This window comes from Diplotaxodon limnothrissa, linkage group LG2, assembly GCF_057381915.1.
Source record: "Diplotaxodon limnothrissa isolate DT_005_m linkage group LG2, D_limnothrissa_male_GT1.1, whole genome shotgun sequence".
Taxonomy (NCBI): Eukaryota; Metazoa; Chordata; class Actinopteri; order Cichliformes; family Cichlidae; genus Diplotaxodon; species Diplotaxodon limnothrissa.
Window position 1 is genome coordinate 31092585 of NC_140597.1, and position 24425 is coordinate 31117009.

The window sequence follows — 24425 nt, forward strand, 5'->3', positions numbered from 1 at the left end:
ATATATTTCAAGTAGACAGATGAAATGCAATTGCAAAATAAATAATACATGAAAGAAGGAGACAAAGATCTTTCTCTGATTTTCCACTTCGATTATATTTTGCTGGATTGCTGTTCTTGAATAATAAAAACACAAAAAACATATTGACATATACTAAAAATATACTAAGCTGTCAATAAAATGTGGAATGAAAAAACCCCCACTAATGCTTATTTACAAGCCTATGAGGACACATGAGAAATGTACAACAGGTGAAAAGTGACACTATGTGTTGGAGTGAGAACTCAATGCAATCATCAAAACAGAGTTATCTGGATATTCCATCCTTTGTGGGACAGCAGGGCCCTCCAATATTGTTTTTTTCTTCCAAGCGAAATAGAGCGAAATTCCACTTAATGATATAATTACCACAGCGGCTTTCAAACCAAACACGAACCAGGAAGCACCTGTGCAGAAAAACAAAATATTTATGACAAGTTAGAGCGGTGAAAGAAGAGTCATTGTAGAATTTTGCTTATATACCATACTTTATAAGACAAAGGGAAAAAAACCATGAATTAATCCCCTTCATCAGAGTTAATCTTCCCTCTTTAATAATACCTTGGGTCATTATTGATGGCAGTTTAATCAAAGCGGATTATTTGACACTATGTTATTCTCCTTACCCACTGCAGTTTGTGTGGCCGTGGAAGGGTCTCCTGTTGGTTCGGGACAAAGGGTATTACTGGACTTGTGCACCCACCCTGACATCTGTGTCCCATTAAATAATGAGCAGCTGATGAAAACAAAGCCTATGAGCAGATAAAGAGATAACTTTTAAAAAAAAATTACACTAAGAATCAGCTTTTATCAGTATTGTTCTCACTCACCACAGGTAGATATCCTCTCTTCTTTGAAGGCATTACTGACATTGTTCCTGACTGAGCAGACCAGATGTCCTGAGACGTGCTGTTTCAGAGTGATGATGTTTGTCTTATTATTTCCAGAAAGGAGCTCAGCGTCTGTCAGTGTGCGTCCATCCAGAGTCCAGCTGTACTGAGGACTGTCCCCTCCCTCAGAGGAGCAGGACACCCTCCTCTCTCCCTGGGACAGACACTCAGAAACCAGCAGGACAGAGGACACAGGAGCTGAGAGAAACACACAGATGAGTTTAGATTTTAAATCAGAATCTCTGTCTTTTTCTATAGTCTCTAAAAAGAAACAAGGAAAGAACAAAATACATGTATTTGATATTTTGTGATATATTATTTAGTTTGCCAACAGAACAGAAAAAATACCTTGAATAAACAACTGTAAAATACGCTCGTCTGATTTTCTTCCATCTGAATCAAAGGCTTGAAGAGTATAATTATCACTGTCACTCCTGTTTGATACTAGGGCTGCTCGATTATGGCAAAAATGATAATCACGATTATTTTCACTGAAATTGAGATCACGATTATTTGACGATATTTATTTAACCCTTTAAGACCTACTATAGAACCAAGTCCACCAGAGCTTATATTATTTTTTTTACATGCTGCAGTGCCATTTGTGGGAGCATTTCAAGTTGCTATACATCAATACAACTGTTATAGCCCATATTTTAATAATATGTATGCATTAAGTCCATAGTAATTACATAAATTGCAAAAAAGTGCAATAAACTACAAAAAAAATTGAAAATCGCTTTTGTTTTGTTTACATATATTTCTACTTGGAGAAATTTAAGAGGCTTATCCCTCAAAACTTTAAATACAATAAAGTTGCAAAAAATAGTTTACAACAACAGGAAATTTATTTTGAGTGTCTTCATAGTTTTATTTTGGAGATACAGTTTTTATATACTGCAGGAAAAACAAAAAACAATCCTATGATGCAAATTTGCAAAGAAAACAGCATGTGCATCAACCTTTATTAGTCCCACACGTTGGAAATTTGTTTTGTCACAGCAGGAAGTGGACAGTGCAAAAGTTATGAGGCAAAAATTAGAATACAATAAGAATAAATACAGTACACAACTGTACAGAATAGAATAAAATAAAATACTATATACAGTAGAATAAAATAAAATAAATATACAATAAGATAAGAATAGAATACAAATACAAATACTATATACAACTGAGTAAAAATACAACGATGACAGAAAGGATTATTGCACTTAGTATTATTGCATATGTATGGATGTGTGTGCTTGATCAGTTAAAGTCTTTATTATGGAGTCTGACAGCAGTGGGGAGGAAAGACCTGCGAAATCTCTCCGTCCCACACCGTGGGTGCCGCAGTCTCCCACTGAAGGAGCTGCTCAGTGCTGTCACAGTCTGCTGCATGGGGTGGGAGATGTTGTCCATCAGGGATGACAGCTTAGCCGCCGTTCTCCTGTCACTCACCACCTCCACTGGGTCCAGAGGGCATCCTAGAACAGAGCTGGCCCTTCGGATCACCCTGTTCAGTCTCTTCCTGTCCCCAGCAGAGATGCTGCCGCCCCAGCAGACCACACCATAAAAGATAGCAGAAGCCACAACAGAGTCATAGAATTTCTTCAGGAGTGGGCCCTCCACTCCAAACGACCTGAGTCTCCGCAGCAGGTAGAGCCTGCTCTGCCCTTTCCTGTAGAGGGCGTCTGAGTTATGAGTCCAGTCCAGTCTGTTGTTCAGATGAACACCAAGGTACCTGTAGCTGTCCACAGCCTCAATGTCCATACCTTGGATGTTCAGTGGTTGCAGTGGAGAATGCTTGTGCCTGCGGAAGTCTACCACCAGTTCCTTGGTTTTACTGGCGTTGATCTGGAGGTAGTTCAGCTGGCACCAGTCCACAAAGTCTTGGGAAGTGTTACGAACAGCTGATGGATCGGCAAAGCGTGTTTCTGGAATATTATGTTTTTGTTCCTGCAAGCGCTTTTTATGCAATTTTTGCAAAGCTATATGTGGAAGGAAACCGTGACCGAGGACAAGCTGATGGCATCAGATGTAAGTACAACTCCTCCGGTTTCATATGCAAAACAAATTATTGTGCTAGCTTACACGGTTCAGGTTCTACAGGGATTTAAAAATAGTTACACAACACGGAGCGTGCTGCTCTGACCGGCTTTAAAGGGTTAACAATGACTTTAAAAAAATAATATAAAATAGTGTGCAACACCACTGAAGTTTTTTTTTTTTTTTTAACTCTCTTTTCAACCAGCGGCAGTCACTCTCCAAATAACTTCTGCTTAGCTTTCCGAGCTTCCCTCGGGTCCTCTTAATCAGCGGTCTCCAACCTTTTTTGCGCCACGGACGGTTTATGCCCGACAATATTTTCACGGACCGGCCTTTAAGGTGTCGCGAATAAATGAGGGAGGGGCTAATAATCGGCTCAGTCATTTTTAATGATCGTTGAAATTCCAGATCGTAATCGTGATTAAAAATTCGATTAATTGAGCAGCCCTATTTGATACTATACAGAGTTGGAAAGTATTTGTACTTTGTTATTGTACTAAAGTAGAATTCTCAGGTATCTGTGCTTTACTTGAATAGTTTTTAAAAAATTTTGTTCTACTCCTTACATTTTCAACACAGGCTTTTTATTATTGGTTTAACATATTTGAGAGGAGTTATTATTTCTCATCAGTACATGCGTTCAAACATCAAACCGATTTGTGCCTAAGCAGTAACGCATGGAATACAATCCTGTTTGTGTGTTAATCACCAGGGGATGTCGCATAAAAAGAGATCAAAGAGGAAAAACTGTGTGCCACAGTCAAGGGTTCAAGTGGCAGAGGAAGAAGAGATGTTAGATATAAAGTCAAGGACTGCTCAGTGGTATTTACCCAATTTCGCTGTGCAAGAAACTGCACAATGACAATAAAAAGCTCTAAGTCTAAAAAAGCTCTAAGTGTATTTGATCAACTGGAAATTAGAAGTTTACATGCAAGTCCTCATGTTTTTAAATCAGATTTATTAGGTCTTTGTATTATAATGATGATTTAAGTTCAAGTTTATACAGCTTTAGTCTTGTGTTCTTGTTTAGTGAGGCTCCTCTTGTGTCTTTGTCACACTCCTGTGTCGCTTGTGTGAGCCTGTGGTCTTATCTGTCTCCTTGTTTCTTCCCCCGCTCTTCTCCAGGTTTCTGTGTCACGTGTTTGTGTACTTCCTGTTTCATTTTGACAGTTGTTCGTCCCGAGATCAGTGCATTTGGTTTTGCTTCCCATGTGTTTCTTCTTCCCTAATCACCCTCATGTATATATTACATCCGTTTTCAGTGCGTTTGCTTATCCTTCCTTGTGTCTTTGTGTTTCCTTGGTTATTCCAAGCTGTTTTGATGTATTCCCTGTGTTTTAGGTTTTTTGTTTGTTTAGTTCTAGCTTCACAAGTTAAAGTTTTGAATGTTCTTCAAGGAGTTGGTGTTACTTTCTTACTTTGAGTACATTTCAAAGCTAGTACTTTTTTAAGCCATTTTAAATGTAGCAGGTTCCCAGTGTTTTTCTACAAGTCAGAACAAGTTTTTACATTTCATCTGTGAACTACATTTTAATGGTTTAATAGAGGTTGTTCAGTTGTTTTCCCAAAGGAAGGTGACTGTGCAAATGCAAGCTCTTTTAATATATTACTTATCTATGAATTTACTATTTATTAACCGATTTACTATAAAGCATTACCTACATTTTTTGGAATTACAAAGGTGCCCATCAAAAATGATGTCACTGAGTTTGTAACACAATATGAAACAGACACTTTTTTATAAGGCTGAAGCATCAGGTTACAAGTGCAAAAAATAATGCATCTGGCACTTTTTCAGCTACCATTGCACAGTTAACATTGTGGCTCAATACTTGATTAACCATTTCAGTTGTCAGGAAATCCAGATTGATACACTCCAAGTTGGTTTCTTCACTGAGCTTTGCTTTTTTATGGTTTCTGATTTATTATTGTGCTTATCTGTTATTCTTTCCAACCCTTTCTGTGAATAACCTTAATAAATGTTAATAAATGTGCCATGTAAATAAAGTTTATTGTTCTTATATACACGGTGTGCCATTTATATGGATACACTGTAATAACATGGGAATGGTTGGTGATATTAAAGTCCTATCTGTGGCACATTAGTATATGTGAGGGGGCAAACTCCTCAAGATGGGTGGTGACCATGGGGGCCATTTAGAAGTCGGCCATCTTGGATACAACTTTTGTTTTTTCAATAGGAATAGGGCCATGTGACACATCAAACTTATTGGTAATGTCACAAGAAAAACAATGGTGTGCTTGGTTTCAACGTAACTTTATTCTTTCATGTTTCTCTTTGTTCACAGCCATTGACATGTCAAAGAGGTTAACACGTGAGGAGCGGATCGAAATTGTGTTGATATCTGGTGAACGCAGTAACCGGGTCATTGCAGCAGATTTCAATGCAAGACACCCTACGAGACGACCCATCTCCCATGCTACAGTTAGCAAACTGCTTGCTAAGTTTCGTGAAACTTGTTCAGTGTTGGATTTGCCAAAATGTGGACGCAAGAAAACTGTCACTAATGAAGAAACATCAGTGGCTGTCCTAGCTTCATTCAGCAAGAGCCCACAGCGTAGCACTCGCTGCATGTCACTGGAGAGTGGCATTAGTCGAACATCCCTTCGGCGGATTTTAGCTACTCACAAATGGCACCCTTACAAACTCCAGCTACTGCAGCGCGTCAACGAGGATGACCCAGATCGGCGCACAGAATTTGCAGAATGGGCAAAACAAAAATTGGAACAGGACCCTCAGTTCACGCAGAAAATTTTGTTCAGTGATGAGGCAAACTTTTATGTGAATGGTGAAGTTAACAAACAAAACCACCGCTATTGGTCTGACACTAACCCACATTGGACGGATCCCTCCAAGACTGTTGGAACAACAAAAGTGATGGTTTGTCCATAGTGGGTCCATTCTTCATCAATGGAAACCTCAAGGCCACTGGATATTTGAAATTGCTACATGATGATGTGTTTCCCTCTTTATGCACTGAAGCTGGCACGTTCCCTGAGTTTTTCCAGCAAGATGGTGCACCACCACATTATGGGTGCCAGGTCCGAGCATTCCTAGATGAACAGTTTCCTGGAAAGTGGATTGGTCATCGTGGGCCAGTTGAATGGGCCCCGAGGTCTCCTGATCTGACCCCCTTAGACTTTTATCTTTGGGGTCATCTGAAGGCAATTGTCTATGGTGTGAAGATACGAGATGTGCAGCACCTGAAACTACGGATACTGGATGCCTGTGCTGGCATTTCTCCTGCAGTGTTGCTATCAGTGTGTGAAGACTGAGAGAAGAGGGTTGCATTGACAATCCAACACAATGGGCAGCACATTGAACACATTTTAGGAGTGGTCAGAAACTTGTAAATAACTCATGAAAGAATAAAGTTACGTTGAAACCAAGCACACCATTGTTTTTCTTGTGACATTACCAATAAGTTTGATGTGTCACATGGCCCTCTTCCTATTGAAAAAACAAAAGTTGTATCCAAGATGGCCGACTTCTAAATGGCCCCCATGGTCACTACCCATCTTGAGGAGTTTGCCCCCTCACATATACTAATGTGCCACAACAGGACTTTAATATCACCAACCATTCCCATTTTATTACAGTGTATCCATATAAATGGCCCACCCTGTAGATTAAACCTCAGCACACCACCATAGCTGGTAGTGTCAGACACCAATCAAAAAGACACACTGAAAACGTATGATACTTATATAGTTCTGTTTAACTTTATAACAATTTCATAAATATACAATAAAGAGTAAGTTGCATAACTTGCCTTCAACTTTTCCATTGTCTTTAACATCCAGCGTGAAATGAATGTTTTTCTCTTGGACTCCATTTGAATTAAAGACCTCAATGCTGTATCGACCTGAATCATTCCTCTTCACGTTTGTGATCTTGAGTGTCCCGTTCTTGATTATAAACGTGAGTCTGTTGCTAAATTCCTTGTCTGTCGTTATTTTTTCTTTCTTCAGATTGAACACAGTTATGTTCCCCCTCGGAAGCACCTTCAAACACTTCATTTCACGGCCACTAGCATCAGTCATCACTTGGATATACACAGTTCCTTCAAGAATAGGAGAGCATGGACATGTGTTCGTCCTGAGGTCACATGTAGTCTCATCGCCTGGAATGAGAGCTGGAGAAGACGCATTCAAATGAACGTGAGCTTAAGTTATTCACACTTCAAATGGAAATGATTGGCTCCGTTCCTGGCAAATTTTCTACTATAATACTTCTTCTTCACTGCTTAAAGTACTAATTTAGTGCAGCTAACACTAATCAATGACCACGTTTAACAGTCCAATGTCCCTTTAAAGTTAAAGATTAAATTATGAGTATGGATACCATGTGTGGTGAAAATAACTGGAAATACCAATAGAAAGACAAATACTATATCACAAAATTTTTCATTCATTCTCTTCAAGAATTTGAAAACATTGAGCAGCATGAAACATTTGCATCTGTCTTTGTAGTTTTTTTCCTCAGATCTTCTATCATTTGTTGGACAAGTGATTTGTACGGTTTTGCAGTTTTAGTGCAACATGATGCTTATATTTCTGATTAACTTTATAATAACTTCAAAATATATAACTTGCCTTCAACGTTGCCATTGTCCTCAACATCCAGGGTGAAATGAATATTTTTCTCTTGAACTCCATTTGAATTAAAGACCTCAATGCTGTATCGACCTGAATCATTCCTCTTCAGGTTTGTGATCTTGAGTGTCCCGTTCTTGATTATAAACTGTAGTCTGTTGTTAAATTCCTTGTCTGTTGTTATTTTTTCTTTCTTTATATTGAACACAGTTATGTTTCCCTTGGGAAGCACCTTCAAACACTTCATTTCACTGCCACTAGCATCAGTCATCACTTGGATATACACAGTTCCTTCAAGAATAGGAGAGCATGGGCATGTGTTCGTCCTGAGGTCACAAGTAGTCTCATCAACTGAAACGTGAGCTGGAAAAAAGGCATTCAAAAGAACATGAGCTTAAATTATTCACACTTCAAATGGAAATGATTGGCTTCATTCCTGGCAAATTTTCTACTATAATACTTCTTCTTCACTGCCTAAAGTACTAATTTAGTGCAGCTAACACTAATCAGTGACCATGTTTAAAAATTCAGTGTCCCTTTACAGTTTAAAGTTAAAGATTACATTATGAAAATGGATACCAGCCCATGTGTGGTGAAAATAACTGGAAATACCCATAGATAGACAAATACTATATTGCAAAATTTTCCATTCATTCTCTTCAAGAATTTGGAAACATCAAGCAGCATGAAACATTTGCATCTGTCTTTGTAGTTTTTTCAGTAGATCTTCTATCATTTGTTGCACAAGTGGGTACTGTTTTGCAGTTTTACTGCAGCATGATGCTGTCAGGGTCCCTGTTTCTAACCGGTCGGTTCAGTGTGACTACACATGTTTTTGTTTAGATTTTTTGCTCCTGCTCTCTCTCTCCCTCCCTCACTGTCCCTCCTTCCTCCTACTGCCTGGGGAGAGCTCACCTGTGGGCTCCCTCCCTTGGCCCACGCACCTGTTCGTAATCTCACACCTGTGGCTCATCACTCGACAATGTTCCAGTAACTATATAAGATGTCAGCTCTGTGTTTCTCGTCACTGGACCGTTGCCAACTCTTGTCAGTGTTAACCCCGGCCTTGTTTATTCTCGTATCTCTAGCGATCTTCCCGTAGTAATCTTCTCGTATCTTTGTGAATAGATTTCCCTGGACCTGTCCACGTGTTACCTGTGTGACTGAGTGTGTGAGAATTGGAGCCAGCTTTGTGTTTCTTGTGGATTGGTGGAGAGTGAAGAGGAGCATGTGGCGTGGAGCGTGAATGGAGTGTGGACCTAGGAGCGTGGACCTAGGAGCGTGTGTTGGTGCAAGTGTCTTTCCCTGTTCGTGTGGATTCCCGGAATCTGTCTTTTCACTCACTTTGTAAATAGCTCAACTGGTGTTTCTGTAAATAAACACTCTTTATTTTTCACGACCCAGAGCCTGCGCTTGAGTCCCTTCAGTCCCGTTGTGACAGATGCTTATATTTCTGATTAACTTTATAATAACTTCAAAATATATAACTTGCCTTCAACTTTTCCATTGTCTTTAACATCCAGGGTGAAATGAATATTTTTCTCTTGAACGCCATCTGAATTAAAGACCTCAATGCTGTATTGACCTGAATCATTCCTCCTCATGTTTGTGATCTTGAATGTCCCGTTCTTGATTATAAACTGTAGTCTGTTGTTAAATTCCTTGTCTATCATTATTTTTTCTTTCTTCAGATTGAACATAGTTATGTTCACACTGGGAAGCACTTTCAAACACTTCATTTCACGGCCACTAGCATTAGTCATCACTTGGATATACACAGTTCCTTCAAGAATAGGAGAGCATGGACCTGTGTTCATCCTGAGGTCACAAGTAGTCTCATCAACTGCAACGAGAGCTGGAAAAAAAGCATGAAAAAACACAAGTTTAAATTATTAATCCTAAAAATGTATATGTTTGTCATCTTTATGAGGAAAACCTTACCGAGTGTTCCTCCTGCTAATAGAACAATGATAAGAAACTGCTCCATGCTCTTCATTTATTGACTGGAAAATTATGAACAAATCCAGATATAAATCTGCAACAAACCTAAACCCAAACTGACAGGAAAAAGTAAATCGGTGACAACACATGATGTTTTCACTAAAACAGAAAAGAAACTATCACTTCTACTTGCCAGCACACAGAATAATGATACAGGCTGCTGTAGCAAACCGAAAGAAATATGTACCACATGTGAACAAATCATTTTCCTCCACTATTTCAATAACTAAGTTTAAACAACACTGAATTGGTCTTCACATAATGTATACTTTTGAAAACGACACACAAAAGCTAAAATCACAAGTTCATTCATAAGTATTACAAAAGTTCTTGTGAGGAGAGCTATACTGCTTAGTAAGCTTCATGGGTGTGCTGAAGAGACATTTTTATTCAGAAAGGATGGGACAATAATATTTCACTCAATACCTAGCCTGTATTAATTCATTAGCGCTTCATCAGTGTTACATAAACAATATATAAAGAATAAAATGTAGACAACCAGGTAAAAAGCAGCTTGTTAAAAGGATGCAAATCTTTGCCCCAACATGAATCTGTGAAGCAATGCTGTCCAGATAATATTAAAACACAGATATCCATCAAAGCACACTGTAAAAATATTATTTTGATAAAAGGAAATTAAAATGTATATTTTAAGCTTTACATCACTTGAAATGTGCTAATAGAATAGAATAGGCATGTAATAACACAAAACATTGAGTTAAATGTCAGACAGTCTGTATGAATGTAGTGTAATTAAATACTCCAGACTCTGTACAGTTACACACAGTAAACATAAAACGTGATGGTGAACGTCAACAAAAGAAGGATGCATATAACTTACTTACATTTGAATGGATGACCAAGCTAAGGCAGTAATACACATGCAACCACTTAACTGGAACTGAGAAAAACTCATTCGTGAGAAAAAAAACAACCTACATGGGTACTTCCCGTATTACAGAGCAAGGATGGGATCTTCTATTCTGAAAGCGGTAATAAAAGTTACAATTATACAACTATGTCTATGCACATGTCAGGCAACATACTTGTGTACAGCTGGGCATCTCATCAGTTTTTACCCTGGGACAATCTGGCAAAAATACCAGTTTTTTACAAATAATCAGGCCAAAATATATTAAGCATAGAAATTAGGGTTTACGTTTTGGAGGAGATGTAAACAGAACATACAAACGCACACACACACACACACACACACACACACACACACACACACACACATATATATATATATATATATATATATATATATATATATATATATATATATATATATATATATATATGCATTAATGAATGATGAAGTTTGTAATGTGACATTATAATCACAGATGAATCAAAACTCTGTCACTGCGTCCCAGGGTGGCTGTGGCTACAATGTAGCTTGCCATCACCGGTGTGTGAATGTGTGTGTGAATGGGTGGATGACTGGATATGTAAAGCGCTTTGGGGTCCTTAGGGACTAGTAAAGCGCTATATAAATACAGGCCATTTACCATTTGTGAAATAATCCTTACCAGTTGATAATAAACACACTAGTTTCCACATACTCACAGCTATAGCTTATAAAATGGAACCAGCCAATATTTTTGAACTTATAATGTTCATTTTGGTAACACATTATAAGCAGTATTTTATTCAAGCAGATCCAAAATAATAATAATGAAAACATCACTAGAGCCGGTCAGATTTTCTCTTTGGGAGACCAAACATTTACCTGCAGCTAGGAGATCAATCTTTTACAAACTTGACTCCTTGAGTGAAAACACATCTTCATAAGTTCCCACAACAATTTATTTACATGAATTTATTTATAGTGGATTAAAGCTTAAGATCAACACTTGCAACGTCCTGGTCTCACAGTACACAGGAGTATGCTGTGACCAGGGTGTGTGTGGCAGAGAAGATAAGCTAACAGTAAGGAGCTGGTGCCCTACATCAGTTGAGTTGAGTGGACAACATCAGAAGCATTGTTCATAGTTTGTAATAAAGAGTTACTCTGAGCTGGAAACGCTGCATCCTTTGCAGGTATGTTCAGGGACCAGATCAAGAAGTACATCACACATCACAGATAACATTTTTGTTAGCACTTTATTCTTAAAACAAATTCACAGTTTACTTTTTTACATTCTAAATCTACTTTTCTTGCCCCACTGATATAATTACTTATAATCTTGTGCATGCTGGACACTCAACTGTAAATCTTGATATTGTCAACTCTGCCACCTCCAGCTTTGTCTCTTGTTTCTGTCTCCAAATCAGCACTCCATCCATCATAGGAGGTCTTACTACCATCTTGGAAACTGTCCCTTTCATTCTAGCTCCAATATCCTTCTTTCAGAAATCACCCTGACACTCATCTTCACCCTCTCCACCCTGCCTGAACTTTCACCTACAGCTCTGTTGTGCATTGTCCATTGTTTTGAATGGCTGATTCAAAGATTTAAATGAGTCAAAGATCCTTTGGTGTTTCCTTTATTACGCAGTCACATAACGGAATTGCATGTGGTCAGCTTAATACCAACTAGTATACAAAGCACAGAAAGATACATAATATATAAATATACAGAACAGGAAAATACGGTAGCATTGTAGTTACATGTTCCAAAGTGCAGTTGTCCTGTGTGTGTGTGTGTGTGTGTGTGTGTGTGTGTGTGTGTGTGTGTGTGTGTGTGTGTGTGTGTGTGTGTGTGTGTGCGCACAGGGGGTGATAGAGTTCATTGTTCTAGGGGAAAGAGTGTGCTTCAGTCTAATGCTTCTTGCTTAGTCCTAAACCACCTTCAAGAAGGCAGACGGACAAACAGTCATTTACTCAAGTGCGTGGGATTTGCACCAAAGCAGCTGGCTTTCTTCTGGACACAGCAAGCATACACAGAGTCCCAATCTGGGAGAAGATTTCCCACAGTGCCCTGTGCTGTTCTCACTACCCTGGCCATGTCATTTCTGTCCTGTGCCGTGCAGCTGCCATGCCATACTGTCATACTACAATAGATGATGCTTTCTGTTGCATATCTATAGAAGTTTGCCAGCAGTCTAAAGAGCCTTTGCTGGGCCTTATTTACATTGATGCTTTATCACTGTTTCAAGTTTTTGCTGCACAGAAATTCATAGAAATGTTCACCACACTTTTTACTTTAATCATTTTCATTTAAAGGATGACTACAAACATGACCTTAATTCTATCAGAGCTTTAACACAATGCAAATGCAGACAACGCACATATTGCTTGTAATTAAACACGGAAGGAACCTAAAACTGGATGCATTGATGCTCTGTTTTAATCAGCTGAGCTTTGTGTATTTGCCTGATAATTAAAAGTGTCTTTAGGTGTCTTGATGTCACCTCCTCATGTGGACCTTCAGTGGTGCAGTCTGTATAAAGACACCGACCATTTAAATCACCTCATTTTACGGACTGTTGCATATAAATAATTATCTCCTGTTGGTTGAGTGTGTCGAGGTTGCTTTGGAAACTTGACCTGGGCATACTCCACTTCCACCTTTTTCTCTGCCTCTGTCTCACCCTCACCCTCATCTTCACTCTCAATCTCGACATCGAACTCCAGCTCAATCTCGGCCTGCAAATTCACTGCTGCTCTGAGCTCCACTTGGTCATCCTCTTCGTCTGCAGAGTAGTAAGATCAAATTAAAACATTAGTTTGACTTCTGATTTTCACTGTCATTTCTGATTCTGACTAAAAATCACAAACACAATGCCTTTATTATCCATTTCTGAATTTACATGACAGCGGCATCAACATAGTCTTAGCAAAAATATGATACTTCTGAGTGAAGTAAAAATGAGGTTTTGTACCTTTTTCTTTTGTAGGTTTGTAGTTTTGTTTTTTCCTCTGATCAAAGATGATTGCTATACCAATAACTAATAAAATTAGCAGTGCTAAGAGAACACCACCGATCACTTGCAAAATACCTGCTTCTGAAATAAAGTGACATAAAAAACAAACAAGTAAACAAATGCATGTTTTTACTAATTTACTAATATACCATTACAGCTGACCACTTGATTTACTGATGTGATATCACTGTTTTACTGATTGCTCATTTTAATTGAATGTACCTCAAACAGTCTGAGGGTTTATGAAAGTACAAATAATCAACAAAAACTAATTATCAACCTTTTTTCATCACGTTCTCACTCACCACAGGTAGATATCCTCTCCTCTTTGGAGACATTACTGACGTTGTTCCTGACTGAGCAGACCAGATGTCCTGCGACGTGCTGTTTCAGGGTAATAATGTTAGTCTCATTATTTACAGAAAGGAGCTCAGCATCTGTCAGTGTGCGTCCATTCAGAGTCCAGCTGTACTGAAGACTGTCCCCTCCCTCAGAGGAGCAGGACGCCCTCCTCTCTCCCTGGGACAGACACTCCAAGACCAGCAGGACAGAGGACACAGGAGCTGAGAGAAACACATACAGATGAGTTAAGTCTTTAAGTTGGCCTTTAATGAAAAACAGCAAAAGCAGAAAATTCTAAAGCTTACTAAAGCAATATTACATTTCTATTAATTAAAAGGAATTACCTTGAATAAACAACTGTAAAGTCCACTCGCCTGATGCTCTTCCATCTGAATCAAAGGTTTGAAGGGTATAATTACCACTGTCATTCCTGCTCATGTTAGCAATCCTATATGTTCCATTACTGGGAGAAAAGACAAATCTTTGTCCTTCAGCATTAGGAAGAACTTTATTATTTCTGACATTTAGTATTTTTAATGAATTTTTCATCAATTGGTATTTTGATGTCTTTGAGGTATTGTCCATCAGTTGAATGTCCACATTTCCACCTAAAGATCCATAACACTGAGCTCCATGCTGTTTAATGTCACAGCAAGTTTCCAAACCTGCAAATAAAAAAAGTAAACAAAAGCAAAACTGTAAACTTTTGGAGTATTCAGTCCCTACCAGAAGGATTGCAGCAGCTTTTGCAAATGTTTACCTAAAACAATCGTCGATGTTTTGTGCCTACTGTCTGTCTCACTTCACACTATGTGAAGAAATATTTAGTGCTCATGCCGATGAGCACTACACAGGTTTATGACTTAAACACAGCAAGGGTTCTATTTTACTTGTGCTGATCTTTTTCAAAATGAAAATTTGGAAATTCTAACTGGAAAATCGAAACTCACAAATGAAAATGAAAAAAAAAAGACTGACTCTTGTAATCTTTTGTATTTTGACCTTTTACAGATTATTTAATGATCTAATTTCTCAAAGCTGTTTTTACTGCATATTCATTTTGAAAGGATCTCAGAAAGAGGCATCAATATTTAAAGAAAAGCAAGCAAGTAAGTGGAAAGGTGCAACACACATCACATTAGCTGACACAGCACTTGGGCACTGAGCATGCAGTGATGGGAAGGTTACTTTTAAAATGTATTCCAGTAGCCCAAACCAGGATCTTTTCCTAAAATGAATCAAGTGGTTTTAGTGCTTGAAGCAAACAAAGAGCTGGTGAATACAGAGCTAAATGAACCGCCCTACTCAAAGTTTACTAAAACCGTCATTGTCTTTTACAGCTATGTGCAGCTTAATAGTAACAGTTTGGTTCAGTTAAAAAAATATTAGCCTGTATGTGAAGATGATTAGACTTTTATTCAAACACAAACTAAGTCTATGTATTTGCAACATAGAAGTTTCAAATGTGAAACGAGCCACTTGGTTTTGAGGCTGCAGAATTAGGTTAAAAATACAACAATCATAATGCCTGTGTGGTTTTCTGAGGTACCGTTACGCAGTTTACATTGGGGTCGAATACTTTATTAACTGACCCCAATTCGGGTGTCAGGAAATCCACGTTGATACACTCCAAGTACATCTTTTTCAGTGAGATTTGCTTTTTAAAGGTTTCCAATTTATTATTGTTCTCATCTGTTATTCTTTCCAACCCTATTTTGTGAACCCAGTTATTGAGAACTTCAGCTTTGTTTCTTCTTTGCTTTTTAATGGTTTCTGATTTACTTGTGTTCTTATCATCTGCTACAGTGCTTCTTTTTCCAACCTTAATGTTTAAATTTAATGCAACTAATAATAATCAATGACCAAGTGGAAAGTTTCAGTGTGCCTTTTAAGTTTACGTGGTAGTTACTGGGAAATAAAAGATGATTAATTTATGAATATGAGTAGTGGTCCACATGTTGCAAAAATAACTGGAAACATCAATAGATAGACAAATAATATATCAGGAAATGTTCTGTTCTATTCTGTTCACTGTACATTTGCTCTGTGCATATGCTTATTTTTTGTCATTTCATCTTCTATCATTTTGTTGCCCAAGTGATGGATACTGATTAACAGTTCTACTGCCACATAATGTTTACATGTCTGATTATCTTTATAATAACATCAAAACTATGCAATAAAGAATAAGTTATATAACTTGCCTTCAACTTTGCCATTTTCTTTAACATCCAGGGTGAAAACAATGTTTTTCTCTTGGACTCCATTTGAATTAAAGACCTCAATGCTGTATTGACCTGAATCATTCCTCTTCACGTTTGTGATCTTGAGTGTCCCGTTCATGAACTGTAGTCTGTTGTTAAATTCCTTGTCTATCATTATTTTTTCTTTCTTGAGATTAAACACAGTTATGTTCACCCTGGGAAGCACCTTCAAACACTTCACATCACGGCCACTAGCATTAGCCATCACATCACATTGGATATACACAGTTCCTTTAAGAAGAGGAGAGCATGGACATCTGTTTGCATTGAGATCACATGTAGTTTCATCAACTGGAAAGAAAGCTGAAAAATATGCATTCAAAAGAACATGAGCTTATAAGAATCACACTACGAATGTGAATGTTTGGTGTTTTTTATGAAGACAATCTTACCATGAGTTCCTCCTGCTAATAACACAACAATAAGAAACGGTTCCATCCTCTTCATATATCAACACTGTGGATTTAATCTTAAAAGAATAAAGATAATAGAAAAATATTAACAAATGCTGAACCTCCTGTGAACCTCAGGCAAACTGACAACAAACAGTAGATGATACAGACAGGGTGTTTTCACAAGAGCAGGAAATAAAGTGACTCACTTCTACTTGCCCACACAAATAGAAGTGACATAGAGAGAAGTGAGGCAGGCTTTTGCTTGTGTGCTGTAATGAACTGATCGCAAGAAATATCCTCAAATGTTAATGAATCTTTTTCCCTCAACTGGTGTAGTTTGGGGGAATTACCTATGCAATCTATAGACAATCTAGGCAATACTCTTTACTGGGGGAAAACTTTCAAGTGTCAATAAAGCCTTCACATATGGTCTAAGAAAAAAAACAGGAAGTAATTCAAAATAGACCAGAGGTTTCTGTGGGGAGAGCTTTGTTGTTTCATGGTCTTTACAATGTGTGCAGGAGAGACATCATTTTATGTTTGCAGGTTTGCGTAAGTTTGCTTTTTGAAAGAAAGAGAAATAAACAATAAAGAAAGAGTGTAAACTGTAAATACTAAATGGATGCAAATCACTACCACAACATGAAACTGTGAAACAATGTCCTCTAGACAAAAACAAAAAACATATTTTTTTTTACCCATCAAAGCAGACAGACTCAAAAGTAATAGAACTCGCTTACAGTATTTGAATAAAGAAAACAAATGAAAACAATGCAAATTTAAATCTCTCTCCGTAAACGGCTCGTAATGTGTTTAGAATGAATGTGTAATAACACAGGTTTTCAGTGGTAAATAGCAGAATGTCACTGAATGTATTTAAATTAAACACTGCAGACTCTGCACACTGGAGGCTTTGCAATTTTTCACTTACTTTTGATTACTCTCAGTAAGCACGAGGAGTGATGGCGAACATGCATAGAAGAAGAATCATGATCAAGAAACATAGGATGTAAATGATATACTTATGTTGCAATGGATGCACACATCAGCAAAGCCTAAGTAAGCAACATATTCAATTCAATTCAATTCAATTTTATTTATATAGCGCCAAATCACAACAAAAGTCGCCTCAAGGCGCTTCACAGATACAGAGAAAAACCCAACAATTACATGACCCCCCTATGAGCAAGTACTTTGGCGACAGTGGGAAGGAAAAACTCCCTTTTAACAGGAAGAAACCTCCGGCAGAACCAGGCTCAGGGAGGGGCGGCCATCTGCTTCGACCGGTTGGGGTGAGAGAAGGAAGACAGGATAAAAGACATGCTGTGGAAGAGAGACAGAGGTTAATAACAGATGTGATTCAATGCAGAGAGGTCATATATAAGCACTCTACTGGAAATGTGAAAAATCATCTAAGGAAATCATGGTTCACATACCCTAACTCCATCAATGCACTGAATACATCTATGAGAAAAGCAAACCCTGCATAAGTACTCTCTGCATTATAAAACAAAGCTGGAACCTTCAACTCTGAGGGGGTTGCAATGAAACTGTCCGAATGTTATGGCAGGACTATTGTTTTACATACTTCCTCTTACTCTGCCTTAAAAATGGAAGTAAGAACTATGTTTATGCACACGTGTCGACAAAACGTCCTGTTTTCTCAAATAAGAAGTTGAAAATATATTGAGCATAGAAGATATAGAATTGAGATATGAGATATACAATTTATTCATTTCATACTCTTCAGTTTGAAAAAATGTAAACAGAGTAGTTAAGAGGACAATCCCAATAAAGGAAATTAAGTTTGGTATATGTCATTACAATTGATGTCATGCTGACAAAACCACAGAGAAAAGACTGGAGGAACAGAAAGGAATCACAAAAGGGAACTACTGAACCCAAAATAATCCAAAACTCAGCACGAAACTAAAGAAACAAAAAACAAAGAAACCCAAAAAGTATCGGTGAATATGAATGAACAGAAGACCATAACCAACACAGAGTTAGAACAAATCCCTCGTCAAAACCACAAGAAATCATAAACTCGCAAAAACTCAAAGCATGGCGTTCTGAACTCAAATGTTTAGTTTCTTGACTGTATCCCAAATCCCATTTCATTTCTGCAGGAAGCCAGTGCGTGCATAGTTATACAAAGGTTTGATATTGTACAAGATCTCCAGCCTGGGCGATTCTTTTCCTTCACTGATGGCTTCCAACACATTATCCCCATCAAGCCTCTCAGTGAGGGACTCATCACAACCTGATAATCCCATTAGTGTGGGGTACCAGTCAGTAATGTGTACTGCTTTGCTCACCCTCCTTTTTGAGCGTAACGTGATCAGGCAGTTGGGCTGGAAAGGTCAGATCATGGATGGATTGTCAGATGAGTGTTGGAGTCCACTGTGCATTTTGTCATGTCTGTTTGGATTAAAGGGAGTGTATGGGGGAACTCTGCAGCACTGCAGACTGACACACGGGAGCTTTGTTAGAGGGGAATAAAGTGATTAAATGGCGTCCGAAAGGTCGATTTAATTAATTTTAAAAAGCCAGTGGGTGGTTAACAGTCTTACTTGAGTTGGGACTGAATGGAGCAGTGGAGGTAGTCTAAGGTCACCTAGATTAGCAAGGTTTCTGTGGAAGTACAAAGGAAGTAACTAAGAGAACTGAAAAGAGAACTGGTTAGCCCAAAACAGGCATTTGCAGGCAAGGTAACAGAAATGACTTAATGTTCCCTATTATGGCAACTATTGAGAGAAATATGTCTCAAACCTAAATGAATACTAATCACTACCCAGAATGTATTAAGTTCAAGTACTTTAAGCAGATCTGCCCCTGGTATTTATTCAGGTTTGGATGTATGCATTTGTAAAATACTTTTACATGTGGCCAAATTGCTTCAGATTTGTATGTGGATTGAAGCACGCACATGTGAGTCCTCAAAAGTTACACATGAATCATTGTACACATTTGTAAAGCCTAGTTTACGCTTGTGGGTCATATCGTACACATTTACAATGCTAATGAGACATATTTCTCTTAATAGACAATGATCCATGATCTATGATGAGAACTGCTGCAAGCTTCAATCTGAAATACTCCACAGTTGATTACAATATGCAAGGCAGGTGTGGAAAGCGCTGCTTGTGTGAGACAACACAGGAAGTCTGCACTTGTTACCAGACATGTTTAATTTCCTCGCTGATGTCAGCTTTAACTGACACCTTATAGTTTCTATTTGTTGTTGCGCCATCATCATTACTGGAACAACAGTTTATACCCCCGCACAAGGCCAAGGCATCCTCTCCCTTTCTGTTGTGTAAGCGTGTAGCAATTTCACCTAAAAACACTCAACTTTCTTACCTGTTAACCCTTCACACCATGGGATGCTTGTATCCTTCTAATGAGGAGTGTATTAACTCTATTATCAGTATAAATTGCAATTAATTTAAAAATGAAACATAATTAAACTTATTTCTAACAATTCCTTCCTTTCACAATGTCAGTTGTGAATCCCAATCATGCTTATCGTTTAACTCCTCCCTCCAGGATTCCCAGCCAGGTGTGATACTGAGCCTGAGGCCTTTCTCTCCTTAACTTGTACTGTGTCTCCCTTTCAGACAGGAGAGTTACCCTAAGAAGTTCAAAAATGTTGTTTAAGCATACTCAATAATTAAATCACTCACTGCCACCTTGTCCCTAAATGATGTCTCTACTGTTCTGTGGATCCTACCCACTCATCTTCATCTGAATCGCCACCCTTTTTATTATTACTGAGTCTTTTTCTTTCTTAAGCCTGTACTGCCTCTCCCTTTCAGACAGGAGAAATCTGTCTGATATAATAGCATCAATAACATTGTGATATTTAAAACATCCTAAAGGTATTTACAGTGCACTTTTGAAAGAAGGTTTAATCTGGTGGTTCAAAGCAAAATCATTTGTGAAATGACCACAAAATTCTTTTTAAGAGTTTCAAAGTGTCAGAAATCAGTAGATATAACAAAGGAACTTACAGCTAGTTGTTATATTTACAAGGGAAATGAGGATGATGCTCAAGTTTCTCAGGTGTTAGGAACTGGCATCACTGTATGAAGCAGTCTAGCTGCTATACAGAAGTGCAGGAGTCCAAAAGAATTTGTCAGTCAAGTAGCTGTGAAATTTGTATACTGAACCACTGCTGATAGTGGAGCCTGTCGCACAACATATTTGGGCATCCACTGTCAGCAATATGATCTTATGTCCAAAACTGTCTTTGTGATTTTGGAATGGACTGAATCGCTGCAGTCCTTTTTATACAGAGGGACTTACCATCTAATGTGATTACATGTCCCAAATAGGTTAATTACTCCGAAGCCCACTGTAATTTGGAGAGGCGCACTTTGTGACTGTTCTCAGTGAGGTGTTTTACAGCACTTTAGCAGGCCTGCTTATAAGGAGAACAGATTAATAAATGATGACATATGCAAAAATGTCTACCCCTCTGGAAGGATGAAACCTGACAGGTTTTCTTTAGGCGCCCTGGTTTAGGACATTTCATGTACATCCTGTTGAAGGACAGGACACCTGCCGATAAAAGTTGGATTTTTTTCCACCTGCTTAGGGATCATCAGATCACAGGTCAGGTACAGGCTAAGCAGGCTCATGATTGAGAAACTGATCAGAGCTGTAATGCCATGGTTCCTGTGACGCTTTAAACCATTTAAACTTGCTTGTATTCAGCATACTGTCTCTAAATCAGTGTGCAGTGAGACTCAGAGTGGTAAAAACCCTCATAAGATGTTGCAAATGGCCCCTTATGCACTTATTTGGCATGTTAAGGAACCTAAAAAACTAAAAAAAAAGCTACACCTCCATCCTCGCTGAGGCTCCAAACTGCCTGCGTCATTTGTGCTGTTGTAGTGTAGATCAGATTTGTTTTAGCTTTAAACCTTGAATCTTTTGAATAATTCAAGGCCATTAAGGTCAAACATGGCTAGATGACAAAAAGCAAACAACAAAATGTCACAGTTTTGAGTATTCAGTTCTTACCAGAATGACTGTGGTAACAGATGCAAATGTTGACCTAAAACAGAAATAGTGGTTTTGTGGCTCCCATCTGTCTCAGTTTAGACCATACAAACAAGTATTTATTGCCATACAGACACACACAGGTCTTAAAAACTTTCTCTCTCCTTCTCGCCACCCATTTTGGTAATAAAGGCTTATAATCATCTAAAACACTCTTAGTTCAATCTAAGAAATGCAGTGAAGCTTGATTGAAATGTGTTACCATCACTTCCACACTCATCGCAATGTGAAGCCATGTCCTTATTTAAACATTGTTTTTGAGATGTTTTATTTTTTGGAGTTGTGGATTCCCTGGATCCCTCCCTGGAGCACTGTTTCACATGCTACTTTGTTAATGTTAAATATATATTACTCCAGTGTAAATAAAATGCACTGAAGTGTGATCTCCTGAGTCCCTCTTCCCATTAGCCTTGACAGATTCAGATCATGTGAGCAAAGTACATATACAAAATAAAAGTAAATACTCTGATGGCCCACCAGAGGGCTCCACTCACACCCAGGTCGGGAGGAGGGGTTTCGCTGTGTTCAGTTCATGTTTTGTGGTGAATAAAGTCAGAGGAAAAAACTAGAGCACCCGTGTCGTCTGTGCCTTCATCCCACAATACAGCCACACTGTGCTGCCATTTCACACTTGTCTAAATGTCATGCTTTGTCTCTGTAATGTTCCTGTTGTGAAGCTCCCCTCAGTTGCTCTCCTCTGGTTAAATCATCCGATACTATTTATATGATTTAGAGAAACATGATGCTTTGCATGTAGGTTTTGTGAAGCTTTGCCCTGCAAGCACTGTTTTCATAATAATAAGTACACGTTTTTTTTAATAAGAAAGAAAGTAAGAAAGAAAGAATAAAAGAAAGAAAAATAAGAGTTTCTCTGACTCACTCACTGAACTTATTTGTAAGCAAATGCAATACCTCTGTAAACCAGTAGAGGGAAACCTGACACCAAAAAGTCTTACTGGGCAAACAGTTCAAATGACACATTAAATGACAATTTTCTGAACGGTTTCTAAATACAAAAATAACAGGAAACAACTATATTAAAGCTCCTGTTTTTAATACATCTCTTCTCACTGGTCAGTGTGTGCTGATGCAGTCAGCCGTGTCAGAGTGCTTCCTCACTAGTGACAGTTTAAGGAGAAAGAGTGATTATTCATAAACAGTTAAAATTACACCAAAAAAACATCCTCTTCCTTTGTACGTCAAAGTAAAAATTATAATGAATTGTTAATGCAGGGAGTAATCAAGTAATGCAGCATTATTTTTAAGGAAAATAGCGAGTAAAGTGTAATATATTACTTTTTTTGACTTATGACTCTAACAGTCTACATCAAAATCTATACAGGGGCTGTTTCTAATACCACCGGGGTAATTAAAGGACTCCTAATAGCATCAACTACAGTCCAAACACGGGTTCCTTCAGACAAACTCTCCTTTACACAGATGCAAACAGGCGCACCCTACACTGACCACGTTTCCTGTTCGTGACCAGTTTCACATCACAACATGCAAATTTAGATCTGGTAGGATGTGACTACTTTCACAGTATTTCAGTACTAACTGAAAGCATTTGTCATTATTGCCATTTCTTGTTATTACTGATCATCTTCAGATAAGAATGTGTGAACTCAGACCAGGCAGGATGTGACTAGAATAGAAATGCAGAGAAAGAAGCAATAAATGTTTAATTATTTTAAAACCTTTTTTTTTTTATCAATTATGTTGATGAACAATTGAAGTGAAAAAGACTCCAAAGAGATGAGAAACAACTAATTAATGGCATCATTCAACCATAGCAAAGTCATCAGTATTTATAAATATATGTCTGTGCAAAAGCAAACTGTATTAATATATAGTAAATTAAAATTCAGCAAATATAAAACAGAAGCTTTATTTTTAATGTCATAAAGAGATTTTAACACCAAGAATAATGGCACTGTCACTACATTTATGCTTAAATGTGTCTTTGGTTGTTTATCTAACATATGAACTGAACAAAGAAAAATCTGCAACATGATTACAGACACGGGACTGGGCTCCATAAATGTTGTTCTGCCTTTGAACATTTCTTTGATATTTGTACTGATGCTGATTTAAAAAACACTAGCACCTCTGAACAACAACAAAACTGTGTTAAACTTGCCCCAGGGGTATTGTAAGTCCAAATAAACTACAACAGTGTTGAACCTGTGCTGCCCCAGTGATCCCAGCCTGATGACCAAGTATCATAAATGCTGTTGGTATTATTATCTCTATAACAGGTAGTTTGACAGTGCTCAAATTTAATATACTCTAATGTTTTACTGTGTGATATTACTTGAGATGCTATGATTTGGCGCTACATAGTGACATCTGATCTGAACTGAATTTAAATTATGAAGCAAAAAGTGTTATGCAGCAATGAAACTAAATAACATGAAACAAAATGTACTTTGTTACGTCAAGTTCAAATTAAAAGAAAATTACAATCATAAACTTTGTTCTAGCAGAGGTTCATAGCAGGAACATAAGACTGGATGCATTAAAGCAGAATTCAAAATGTGGAAGAACAGTGAAATGTATGAAATTCAATATTTATGAGCTTTGATAATTTGTCTGATAGGAAATCTCATTATTTAATAGACCTTTCAGTATCTCGACATCACCTCTGTGGACCTTCAGCGGTGTAGTCTGTGTAAAAATGCTGATCACTTTAATCACCTGATTTTATGCATGCTGACATACAAACAATCGTCTCCTGTTAGTTCCTACCACAGGTAGATATCCTCTGCTCTATGTAGACATTACTGACATTGTTCCTGACTGAGCAGACCAGATGAGATGAGACATGTTGTTTCAGAGTGATGTTGTTAGTCTCATTATTTCCAGAAAGGAGCTGAGCCTCTGTCAGTGTGCAAAGTTCACCACAA

The 24425-nt window shown here is 38.0% G+C and overlaps 2 protein-coding genes across 3 annotated transcripts in view; both read right to left on the minus strand.

Annotated features, from left to right (window-relative positions):
- Positions 1 to 264: 264 nt before the first annotated feature.
- On the minus strand, positions 265 to 9573 carry LOC146638724 (uncharacterized). Its single transcript, XM_085364463.1, has 8 exons — positions 9519 to 9573; positions 9070 to 9432; positions 7578 to 7940; positions 6755 to 7117; positions 1278 to 1379; positions 870 to 1127; positions 666 to 791; positions 265 to 446 (listed from the first exon to the last, which is right to left on the minus strand). The coding sequence occupies exons 1-8, from the start codon at positions 9571 to 9573 to the stop codon at positions 265 to 267; spliced, it is 1812 nt and encodes a 603-aa protein (XP_085220589.1).
- A 3420-nt stretch (positions 9574 to 12993) lies between these two features.
- Positions 12994 to 24425, minus strand: part of LOC146638725 (pregnancy-specific beta-1-glycoprotein 4-like) — a 35244-nt gene continuing 23812 nt past the window's right edge. Inside the window, exons 5-8 of one of the 2 annotated variants that reach the window (XM_085362317.1) lie at positions 14138 to 14458; positions 13757 to 14014; positions 13410 to 13532; positions 12994 to 13220 (exon numbers count right to left, since the gene is read on the minus strand). In XM_085362317.1, coding sequence (XP_085218443.1) covers positions 12994 to 13220; positions 13410 to 13532; positions 13757 to 14014; positions 14138 to 14458 — 929 coding nt within the window. Of the gene's footprint in view, positions 13221 to 13409; positions 13533 to 13748; positions 14015 to 14137; positions 14459 to 24425 lie in introns of those variants that run through there. The other variant, XM_085362326.1, reaches the window with a different exon arrangement.

Coding starts and splice junctions, on each gene's coding strand:
- LOC146638724 (XM_085364463.1), bottom strand. CDS start 9,573: ATGAAGAGCATGGAGCAGTTTCTTATCATTGTTCTATTAGCAGGAGGA. Junction 1,128..1,277: donor TTTACAGTTGTTTATTCAAG/GTATTTTTTCTG, acceptor TGTTTCTCTCAG/CTCCTGTGTCCTCTGTCCTG. Junction 447..665: donor GGCCACACAAACTGCAGTGG/GTAAGGAGAATA, acceptor TTTTCTGCACAG/GTGCTTCCTGGTTCGTGTTT.